This window comes from Lichenostomus cassidix, chromosome 2 (genome assembly GCF_008360975.1).
Source record: "Lichenostomus cassidix isolate B80296 chromosome 2, HeHo_3.0, whole genome shotgun sequence".
In the NCBI taxonomy this organism is placed as follows: Eukaryota; Metazoa; Chordata; class Aves; order Passeriformes; family Meliphagidae; genus Lichenostomus; species Lichenostomus cassidix.
In genome coordinates this window covers 43,041,189-43,053,570 of record NC_139482.1, presented here as the reverse complement: position 1 = coordinate 43,053,570, position 12,382 = coordinate 43,041,189, and the positions used below count along the sequence as shown (strand labels likewise).

General features: G+C 37.6%; 1 protein-coding gene across 3 annotated transcripts in view; it reads left to right on the top strand.

Moving 5' to 3' along the window:
* The window catches only part of CPNE4 (copine 4), a 239,332-nt gene that overhangs the window by 140,625 nt on the left and 86,325 nt on the right, over positions 1–12,382 (top strand). For all 3 annotated transcript variants that reach the window (XM_085051259.1, XM_085051260.1, XM_085051258.1), the window contains 3 exons: positions 3,930–4,001; positions 6,640–6,714; positions 12,247–12,330. In XM_085051259.1, the coding sequence (XP_084907385.1) occupies positions 3,930–4,001; positions 6,640–6,714; positions 12,247–12,330 (231 nt within the window). The remainder of the gene's footprint in view (positions 1–3,929; positions 4,002–6,639; positions 6,715–12,246; positions 12,331–12,382) is intronic.

Genomic DNA, 12,382 nt, shown 5'->3' with positions numbered 1-12,382 from the left:
CCTTCCCTTAACAGCAATCAGTAACTCTCAGCTAACTCTCCAATTTATATACTGAACATGGCACTCTATGGTATAAAATATCCCTTTGGCTAGTTAAGGTCAGCCATCCTGGCTATCTTCCCTCCTGGATATTTTGTGCATCTCCTCCCTGGCAAAGCATGGGAAACTGAAAAGTCCTTGATATAGAGGAAGCACTACTTAGCAACAACCAAAACATCAGTGTGTTATCAACATCAGTCTCATACTAAATCCAAAACACAGCACTGTACCAGCTACTAAGAAGAAAATTAGCTATATTACAGCCTGAACAAGGACAGTTTTCTACACCCATTTGTTCACTGATAGGTCATGTTTCTAATATAATGTTCGAGAGAATACATTTTCTGGAAATGTAATGAGATTTACTAGGGCTGGACTGGGTTCTACTATTTGTGTTTTAGAAAGAGGAGAGATATTTACCTTCTGCACTCCTTCACATCACTTTTGGACAAACCACGTTTTTCTTTGAAGCAGAAGTTTTACATTGCAAGTTTTTGAAGTCAGTCAAGCGAAAGACTCCTGACAAATGAAAGACCTATAGTCAATTACCTTCTTGTAAGACATTTTGCCAGCTCAGCTGTCTCTGTAACTCTGAACTAAGATTAATGCTTGCTAGTCCCTCAAGTTATCATTGTTTAGGACTTGCTGTCTCATAATCAGGTCAGCAAATGCTTTTTATAATAATGTTCAGAAGAAGATTTGCATTGAGGCGTTAACAAAAATATGACAAGTAATTGATGGCAGCTTCCACAGAAGTGGTTCTTTTAATCAGTGAGACCTGCTTTGTACAATGCATGAAGAAAAAAGTCGGTTAACTGCTGTGGAAAATAGACTCCTTTACAGTTATTGCAGTTACAATTGAAATTTGAGGCAACGATGTTGACACATTGTTGCCAGATGGAGAATTGGTTTTAGTGGCCACTTAATTAACAACTGGTAAACACTTGCACCCAAATACACATATTTACATATGCAGAGTGCTTACTGTGTCAGAACGATGCTCCTGGCTTAGAGAGCGAGTGTTATTAATGCAATGTACTAAGGAGAGCGTCAGAATAAATTATCCCCTCTGGGACTGCGAGCCGTCTATCTGCCACCTGCATAGGAGCTCCCAAGCTGTGCAATGCCTCATGAAAACTGTGACCCTTTGGAATGCAGCAAAGGGAGCTGGAAATTTTGGATAGTTCAGGGGGAGAAGTCTGCTGTCTCTAAAGGAGGCTACTGAAGGATAGGTTCCCACCCAGGTTCCATTTCAAACCATGGCTGTATATATGTATCAGATGTCTGAATAGGTTTCTGCTAGACAATACCCACAGCTTTCAGTGGAAAACCTTAATGTGTTTTACAAAGTTGCCTGTGCATCCTGGGGAAGGAGGAGACGCCATGGAGATAAATGGGCCCTGCTCCTCTGTTGCCATAATTCATTGTCTGGCTGGTACAGAACCCATTGTTTAATTATGTATTAAGAATAATCTGTCATATTTCTGTATTACCTCCCATCTGAGAATCTCAAACAAGTTTTTTTAAATTGCACCTCACAGTTCACAGGAGTGCAATGATTTGTACTTGAACCTGTTTAGCTGGCAAGAACACAGATGTAGGAATGACTTAAAAGGTCACAGCAAACAATATTTCCAAGATTCTAGGGAAGAAAAAGAATTTCTAAATGCTAGCAATACTGTCATCTTACTTGTCTGTTGTTGCCACTGACCAACACTTGAGTTGAAATCCAAAAGTTAGTTTGGAAAATTGAGTAAGATGTTGGAAACAGATGGCATTATGGAAGGCAGTCCAAAAAGGAGTGTTAAATTATTCATTTAAGTAATAGTCAGCTGCAGAAGTGCAGCTGGCATTCTGAAATGGTCATATTATGAACATTAGTTAACAGTATCATGGTGTTGTTAAAACAGGGCAAATGCCATTCTGGAGTGTATCAGCCTTGCAATGAGAAACCTCTGCTTGCTTCTCATGGGAAGGACCAGGGCTATTATACCAAATTTTGAGCATTATTCCAAGAGTGTTTATGAGCCAGTCCATGAAGGCTCATCAGAGAGTAAAGACAATGGTTTGAGGGCTAGGAAATTTGGTCAAGAAGGAAAGATGGGACAAAGTGAGGTTTTGTAGTAAAGAAGACTGGGGGGAATTGGTAACAGTCTTCAGATATAAAGATTGCCTGAAAAGGGGGAAAAGACTGTTTTCCTCATTCATGGTTCATTAGATAGAAATAATGGACTCAAACTGCAGAGAATCAGATTAGCTGTTAGAAAAATTTATTTACAGTAAGGATAATGAATACAGTAATAAATTTCCAGAGGAGAGTGTTTCCCTCTGCCTGTGGATGTCTTTAAGAGCTGGTTAGACACACTCCTGTCAGGCATCTCTGCAGTAGGAACAAGTTGGTCACAGTGATTGCAGATGAGCTGTCCTTGCTGTATGGTGTTTCTCCTAGCTCATATTTAAAGCGTGTTTAAAACTTTCTTCTGTCTTGCTGCTTCTGTTACAACTGTATCTGAGGGTAATCTGAGGTGCAGGTTTTGCTTTTGTGTTCAATTCAGCAAATTGATGGACAGGACAAACATGTTTCCCCATGCTAACGTTAGGCTAAAATGTGCATCGTATTCACTCCTGTCTCACAGCACATTTTTTGCCTGGCTGCAGCTTTGCGTTACTCACACTCCTCCAGCTCTGGCCATTACTTACTGGTGTGGTTTATTGCTGAAATATGTATGACACCCAGGACTCTAATAAACGGCCTGGAATTCTTCTTTTCACTTTATGATTCCCTTTCTTTTACAATTAATACTTAGGCATATTTTGCCAAAAATGTCTATTTTTGGATCATTTAGATAGCCATCCAGATAAATTTGTCCAAGTAATGTTGTATGTGAAAAGGACTACTTCTAGTATAAAAGCCACATTCAAGAGCTTAGGGTTTTTCCTAGAATATGATCAATCTTTTCCTCAGTATCTGCACAGCACAATCCTGCTACAGTTTTGTCACATTACAGATAATACTGATTTCTAAGCTGTGTTTTGAGTTACCTTTGTATCTGTCTACATTATGAAGTTTTCCAATTAAAAATAAATTAATTAATGTAGCATTAACACTGCTAGTGACTTAATACACTGCTACATCACTGTGGCTTAACAGTTCTACATTATTGTAAGGTTTTCTCCTTTTCTAAGATTTTTGCTGGTCTAGTTTTAAATGTTTCAAAATTGTGAGAGAATGCTAGTTGTTATTGATATGGCTTATTATTATTGATGCCACTTATTTGAAGTACATTTATAATTTGGTTGATGACCAAGTTCATTTGTAATAGTTCTAGGGGAGGTCGGGAACCTGGTAAGCAAAGGAGACAATTCTGAAAACTGAAACTATGGGGCAGCTTTCTTGCTTCTGCCCTGAATTTAGAGGTGCTGATATTTTGAAATAAAATAAATGCCTTCTCATTGTAAATGGACTTCAGTTTCCTATAAAATTTAATTAGTTGAGTTTTGGAGGTATGTCTGATAGGTTTGCTGTGTATAGCTCCCTTATTATTGTCTTTTAAGTCCATTTAAACCTTACTTCTGTCCTCTGTCATCATCATTGCAATATTTGAGGCAAATCTATGTGTTTCTCACTGTTCTATTCAATGCAATGAATTGTGTTCTCCCCATTCTGCTTGACCCAAACTCTTTGTTTTGTCCTTCCATTGCATCCCATGAAGTCTTCCTGGGGGAGCTTTCTTGTTGGTCATGATCTTACTGTGTTAACTCTGATCTTGGGTTGAGAAAGTACCTTGATACAAAAGAAAAAAAAAAGACAACATAAAAATCAAATTACAATAACCATGTATTTACTACACATTCTAATTATTTTTCCCTTTGTTTTTATTTTTGTGCAGATTGTTTCTCAGAGGAAGCTCTCCAAGTCCTTACTCAAACATGGCAACACAGCAGGAAAGTCATCTATAACAGTAAGTAGGTCTTAAATATGCTTTTGTTTTCCTGTTATTTAGAAATATCTTATGTGACTAATTCTCCCTTAAAGCATCCTGCTAACTCACCAGAACAACCCTTGATTGAGTAATGTACTTAAATTGTTTATTTCATGACTTGTACTGTTTCTGGCAAACACTTGTTTTAAGGAAATGGTAGCAAATAATGTATAATTTGTATAAAAGCCACAATATTTACTACTACTGCTTTTAAGGTACTTGGATGACAGCAAGTAACTTCTGCTGCTTGAATACTGTTAGTTGAAGGACTTGAACCTTCAGAAATAAATTCTTAGCTGCTTTTACACATGAAGGAGCTTCATCTTTCTTTTCCCTTGGGTTTTTTTCAGTTTCTTAGGGGAAAAAAAAAGTTTGATGAGATTAGTTTTAGATGTGTTGTAATGCAACTAAGGACTAGGCTGTTATAGCCCCATGTGCATCTTGAAATATGAAAATCAGTGCATTACCTCTCGTTCATCTTTCTCTGTGCTGGCTTGCTTTGGAGATCAGTCTTGTGTGCACTGAAGTTGGCATGCTTGTGACATCTGCAGCTCTGCGTTAAGATGAAGGCTATAATAAAATATTCTGCTTTGGGGTCTCTGCTCTGTTGCCTCCTGAGGTTGAAAAGGATTTTTTTCCTTAATATGCCATTAGCCAGATGGGTTTCTTTTGGCTTGATTGTTTGTATTTTTTTTCTGCCTTCAGCTACAAAAGAGACAGCAGACTATGAGGTACTTTCTGAGAGCCCAGAGAGTTTGATTTCTTAGATGTCTTCCTTGGTGCTTGGCTGGGAATTGATTTGCTTAAATGCATATGGTAAACTTGGTTTTGGTCTGGGGTTGGAAAGGAGTTCCCCACTTATCTGGCTGAATAGAACCAGGAGAGAGTTTTGTTCCGTAAATAACTTGGTGTGGTTTGCCTACTGGGATTATCTGGGCATACTTCATCCTACCCCTCCCTGTGGTGTTCTGGACCCCTCTTCTGTTCTTTGAGGAGCGCCAAGGAGTTTAGTCTTGTGAAAACACAAACGCTCCAGTACAACTGAAACCATTAGGCTTGTTAGTGGAGTGTTCTGGCAATAATTAAATCACTATGATGAACAGAAGATGAGAGAAAATGAATTAATAGTCCCTGCTGGCCTCACACTGGATGATAACCATGAAATATGGACCTTAGTTACATGCTTTGGCTTCTGGCCAGCAGTACTGAAGAGCAAGCTGACTTCACTCAAATGGGAGAAAACTGAACCCAGACGAAAAAATGTTGAGTGAAAAGTAAAAACTGATTATTTATTGTTATTTCTGGACCTGGGGACATATGAGGTGTCTGTCAAGTATGGAAGTTAGAAATACTATTTCAGTGTAAGAAATAAAGAGTTTTTAATAGGATTTTGAAAGTTCCTATCTTAGCAAGTTTTACTGGAATTTTATTAGTCCTGTGGCTGTGCAATGTCTCATCCACACAACTTTACAATATGGCTATGGAATTCAAACAGAATATTGTTCAGCTTCTCCAGCTGGAAGTCTATAAACCTTTATAAGAGCAGGTTCATTATTTTCAATTAAAAATATTTGTGAAACTTGGTGTGCAAATCCCAGAGCACAGCTGGCCATACACAGCTTAACCAGGTCTTTTAAACCATCAGACTACATGCAAGAGAAATGTGTCAGACTCTATGGGCCAAATTTCCAGCAAGCTGATGTTGCTAGAAGATGTGACACCCACATCTGTGCCTGTGTGGTGGCACTTTAATGCCTAGTTAAACATCTGTGGCCCTGTGTGGCTGCATGTGAAACACCCAGGAAACAGGTTCTCTTGGGAGATTGAATCCCTGGGGAGAACATTTACAATAGGGAAAAAAGTTTTAAGGTTGTCAAATAAAATATAATGTGGTTTTTTTCAAAGCATATTTTTCAGTGAAATAACCCAGGTTTGGTTAATGACTTCTCTCTTCTGAGGTATTTTAATGGCTTACTTGGGAAACAGGTTTAGTTGGGGTTTTTTGTTTTTTTTAACACTGTACAGCACAGTGACTGGCATCATTATTTATATAGCTTACACCTTCTGAAAGAATCACACTATATTATTTTGGAATTACTTGCTTCTGACTCGGTCTACACTAAATTGTTTTGCCAGTGTGGCTATTGCAGAAAAACTATACCAGGAGAACTCTCCTGATGTAAATATGCCTTTCATGGCAGCTAATGACAGGTGACTTCACTCCTGTTTTCATTTCTCTTGCCAAATGATGGTCAAGCACCATAAAAATAATTTGCCTTTAGACTCAAGTAATATGACTTGTAGAGCATTTTTGTCCCCTTGGACACTATGATGTTGTGGAATTCTCTGTTTTCCACTCTGGGTGGGAAATACTTGGTCAAAAGAAAGGGATCCCTGGTGAATGTTGATGTCTGTGTATTGACAGGTGATTGACAAGGCATAGTTACAGGTTTGTGGGCTGACCAAGTTGATGCCCTTCCTGACAGCAAAGGGAAACACATGAATTTGTTCCACACTTCAGTTTCCTAAATGGGGTCTGCAACCTTCACACTGAGAAATGGCATCATTCTCCCCTTCCATTACACCATGCACAACTCAAATGTAGCTTTCCATTTAGGTGATCGCTGAGGAATTGTCTGGCAATGATGACTACGTTGAACTTTCATTCAGTGCACGGAAATTGGATGACAAGGTAAGCTGCTTGATATTAACCTTTCTGAAAGGTATAGGAATGCCTGCAAATATAATTTGATGAGATTTTCCATGACAGATATTTTTTGCCTTGTGTTATTAAACACATCAGGGTTTTCAGATGAATGTTCACAATGAGGCTTTCCTCAAGTTGCGAAGTAATTAAAAAAAAAATCTCAAGCAAATCTAATTAAAACCAGGACAAGTTAATTACACTACAACCAAGACAATTTAATTATGTAAAATGCCACAGATCAGAAGTGTTTAGAGAAGTGAACTTTCTGTAAGTAGTTGATGATGTTATCATTGAAGTTTCCTAAAATTCAGCTAGAAAACTTCGTAACAGCTCAGTCATGATGCACATTTTGTTCAACAAAATGTAGCTGTAATGTGAGAAAAAGACTTTTGCATTTGTTAAAAACTTTTTCCCTCTTTAAGAAGAAAACTCTCCACTGACTTAAACACTACTCAACGTTATAAGGAGTACCTCTTTCTGAAAATTTAGCAGGTTACTTATAATCATCTCGAACAACCCACAAGCCCAGGAAAGCCTGATGACTACTCGTAACACCCTCTGTTATTTCAGTGTCATAGAAGGCATAGAATTCTTTGAGGTGTATAGTCCCTTCTTATATATGAAGGTGCTTCTAATTAGAAGCATATGGCAGCACTATGGAAAAGTTTAGGATTATGATGCCCCAAGTGTGTTCTTGTAAACATTTCTCATGTGAGCAGTTAAATCGGTGAGATTTTCTTTGGATACACATACACCAGGTTTTCAAAATCAGGTTGTAACGTATGAAAAGTATTTTCAGTTGAAACTACCATAAAATCTCAGGCAAGCAGAAAGTACACAGAAAGATAAATAATGCTGGCATGTAACTTTAAAATAAAATTCATAAAATTTATGAAATAACTTTATGGTGCTCAGGACCATTAACAATCATAAATAATCAGAACCTGAACTTGGCATCTCATCTGAAAAAGAAATCGCTTTCCTCGTTTGGAGTTGCTGGAGTCTTAGTGGTTTTCAGTTGTATAATTTATTTACATGTCAAAATGTAAATTTAACAACCCTTTTTTAGACAGATATCTTTAGAGGTGATTCCCAAACTTATACACAAGTTTCTTCCTGTTCCACATGCTGTCACATCTAGAAAAATGGAAAGGACATATGCGACATAATAAGAATCCACTCAATAATTGCATTCCACAAATGTAGAATGTAATCTGCTTTAAATATTAGGATTGTTTCTACCTCTTGTTGTTATAAATTAAAAGGATACTGCCAGAGTGCAGTTCTGAGCCAGGTCAGTGTTGTCTGAGCAACAGCTTTAGAGAGTGATTGAAACACTTTGTGGGGATAAGGTGAGAAGGATCATATCAGTCTGAAATATTGCAACAGTATTGTCATTCTTGCCATTTTAACATGTTCAGTCAAGGTGGGCTTCATCTAATAAATTCCTGGATGATGCAGTGTGCAAGTCAAGCAGTGACTCATCATGTCTTATCTGAATCCAAACTCCCGTGTTCAACTGATGAAAATCTCTGGAAGCCTATTGCATTGAAAGAAGCCTTTCAATTTCCTCCAGCTGAAAATGTAGCTCTAAACCTAGCTGAACCCTGATTTACTTCTTATAGAAGAAAATTATGGCTTATAATGAACTTTGACATTATCAGATGCAAAGCACTATTAGTAATTATTTTTATTAAGGTTTGAAATTAAATTGCGTAGCTCAGCCACAGACGAAAAAGAATGAGTGCTCAGATGTCACAAAAAGGTTAAAAAAATTGAGAAAAACCCATTTTGTAAAATCCTAAGCATGGTTTTGCATGCCTTTGCCTACTCAGAGAAGTGAACACCTGAGTAGAGATGCAACATCAGAAAAACAAACTGAGGGTTGAAACTGGCCTTGGAGTCTCCTAAAAGACAGAGGAAGCCTCTGGAAGTAGTCACTCATACTCTGCTATGGGGTCATCTTTGTAAGCCATGGGTTCCTGCACTGGGAGCTGTGGGAGTGGCAGCAGACAAGTAGAATCCTAGTGTTTCACAGCTTGTGGATAAAGGAAGGGGTGGGAGGATGTTGTGTATATGCTCTCAGGATAAAAAGAAAAATAAATTCTTTCCATCCATTACCATCAGTGGTATCTTGAATGGACAGGACTATTCTTACTTCATCCCTTAAAGGACATCCTTGAAAGAGGATCCAGGTTGGGGTCCTTAAGTGTATGCATTTCCTACACGAAAGAAAAATATGTGAACAACACATTTTTGGAATATTAAACAAAATTTGTTAATATGATTTAACAGGCAGATATATTTGTTGCATGTTTTTTACTCTCACAACATAAACCTGCAAGAATTTTAGAGAAGCTACAAAACAAGTAAAGCCTAATAATTTTTTTCCTACTGGAGTGGCTGAAACATTCAGTGAAAGATTATAGGAGAATGACAGATATGAGAGTTTCCTTTAGTTAACTGACTTAGCGGAAATAATGGTTATATTTTTATTACAGTGCTTATTTGGAAGGTATAACTGCATTTTCATGTTTTATTGAAGCCCTGTCAGCTCAGATGGTACATCTTTGTTTCAAGAGATCCACTGAGAACACTTCACAGTGGAACAATAACTTTTGGAAAGGTTTTATTGCATTAATAGCTGTGTCACAATTACCATAACAAGCCGCTATGTTTTTTATGATAGCTATAATAAATTATGAGCACTGAGGAAGGCAAACTGCATCTCCTGTTCTGAGAGAAGCAGTTACCATTGTTTGGGAAAGATTCCCCAGTAAATATCTGCAAAATACAAGCTAATATTGCTTTTTTAATATAGTTCCCTGGTATTAAACTACTCCCATTAAAAATGTCCTCAAATGCTGTGTTTTGCTGGTGAATAATATTGAAAATTTTAGTCTTTTGGCTGCTTCAGCCCTTTTGTATGGGACCTTTGACTTGATCCCCAAAGATGAATTTTAGAAGTCGTGCTCTGAAAATTAATCTACTAAAAATGTGTCAAACCAGGTGCTTAGAAAGAGAAATATCTAGTTTTTTTTAAGTTTAAGCCATGTACTTGAGTTATTACTGTGTAACTGCTGGACATACTGAGAGAATGATATGCGTGATACCACTAGAAAATTTATTATGTTAATCATTTAAATATTATTAAAATAGCATTATATATTTCTGGCTTTTTTTTTAGAGGATATTCTTGTGAGATAATGTAAAGCTATTAGATTCAGCATAAGAACCAAAAAATTGTGAAAGCAAATGTTCCTTCAGCTTATCATTTTTTACTTAATACAAAGCACTTGCAATATAGAAGGATTTTTTTTTGTATCTCAATTCTGAGAGTAATTAGGCTTTGTTTTTGCTGTGAAGGGGGAGTTATATTAGCCACCATCCAGCATTAAAATCTTTCCCTTTATGTGGTATTACCGTGGTAGTTAAAACAGGTATTTATTTCCTTTGTGCTGATGTGCTGTTTTAGCTTTATGATACTCAGCTAGGAATGATACCATATTTTGAGTTCTAAATGAAATCTTGGCTACCATTCTGGATTCTTTTCCACTCCAGGGTGCATTCTTTGGATGTATCGTTTTGAGGTATTTTCTTTCAAATAATTTACCAAATTTGTGTTTGACAAAGAAACTGTTAACATTAAGCTTTTACTTAGCTTCAGTCAGAATGCTTATGTGTGGGAAGAGGCAGTTCAATTTTTTTTAACCCTGTACGCTCTGGATTTTGGTGTCACTATGGTTCAACCAGCACCCCCTCTCTCTGCTTTTTTGCTATGCACTGATAATCTGGCTGAACTTGATCAGCAAAACCCCCCATATATTAGCAGTTTCAAGTTTTGAGTGGAGTCCAGGTACTAAATATTCATAAAGGCCTTGAGGCAAACTCTGGAGTTACTTAGTTGAATTTTACACTGGTTTTACACAGTTTTACGTAAAATGTCATGTTTACCATGTAGCTGAACAAATAGCCAAACATAAGCTTTGTTGTTCCATGCTTCCTGTGACAGGATTTAACAAATACATATTCATGTGCTTTGCATCAGTTGCTAAATGTGCCATTAAGTTTTCTCTGGAAAGTAAAGAAGCAGATCAATGACAGAGCAGTACTCTGAACACAACGTTATGTCATTTTTAGGGCATGACAAGACTTTAGATTCCTTGAGCCTTCTTAAAAGATTTATGGTCCATAGGAACTCATTTCCTTCTCCATATATTCAAATTCAGGTATCCCTTTTCAAAGCCCTGATTTCTGTTTGTTTTGAAGTTGTGGAATTGTAAAAATGTAAAATAAAAAATTGTAAAATAAATTTTACCAAGGCCAGACTTTGGCTAGCATCTTATCCAAAGATATTCCCAAACTAATGGATATGCAGCTAGTCAAAAATAAGTATTGTGGACATATGGAGAGGAGAAATTTGTAGAATTATATATATTGGAGTAATTTTTACACTAACACTATCATAGAAACACTTGAAGAGCAAACAGAATTTCTCACTTCCCCAAATTGTCATGGAGGTCTGTAGTTTTGGATATGTCCTGTAGAAAAAAATAATATTCACATGCAAAAAGTTAATTGTGTGGCTCTTGAAGAAGAAAATGAAGAAGGGACTTGAAACAACAGGAAATGGGCTTAGTGCATTTGAGTCCTGCTCTTTCAGCATTGCAGTTAGAAATCTGAAGCACTCCCTCTGCAGCTGTGGAGGGTCAACAGCCACCTACTCTTCTGCCCCCTCAGCCAGCAGGTGCAGAATAAATGAGATGTTGAAACGAAATTGGGTGTGGACAAACTGCTGCAGCACTATAGAAAGCAACTTTATGTTTGTGTAAGAAAGTTCAGGGTTGTTAGCTGCGTGCAAGACTGGGAGAAGGAGTTCTGCAGTGTGTCCATGGGAACATCGGTGTCTGTCACACATTTGCTTAGAGATATCAAGTCATTTCCCACATTACCCTGCTCTGTTTGTCATCATAGTGTGGGCCATGTTACCACACCCCAAAAAGGACTTGCTTCTCTAGCCATCTCTAATCCATTTTGACAGGGCTTGTGTTAGTTGGTAGCAACACAATGTCTTGGCCAATTAACTTCTGTTTTGAGAGGGTGGGTGAGCGGTGGGAAATTCAACCCCAGTGTGGAATATGCTTCTAAGTGCATTGCAAGACAAAACTGATGTCAGAAGACCAAACATTTATGGAGACAGAAAGAAACAAGCCAGGTGGATGACAGAGGTAATGCTGAGGAAATTGGACTGGGTGTAATAAGGGAAGAGGTGGTAAAAGGACATTTTACAGTTCTGCATGCCATGATTAAAGATTCAAACTGAGAACAACAGTGCCACAGGAATCCTTGTGGGACAAGGACAAGAATGAAATATTGCTGAGAAACACCAAGAGGTCTCACTAAAGCTATGCTGGCTCTCCCTTTTCATTAGCAGGCAGGGAAGCACCATTGCATTGTGCCTGAAAAGCTCAAAGAAAAAGAAGCCTCAAGAGTAACTTATCCTATATTTTATTTTAGGATTTTTTCAGCAAATCTGATCCTTTTCTGGAGATTTTTCGGATGAACGATGATGCAACCCAACAACTTGTTCACAGGACTGAGGTAATGAATAGCGCTGAATTTACTTTCCAAGGACACAGATGGGCTATCAGGA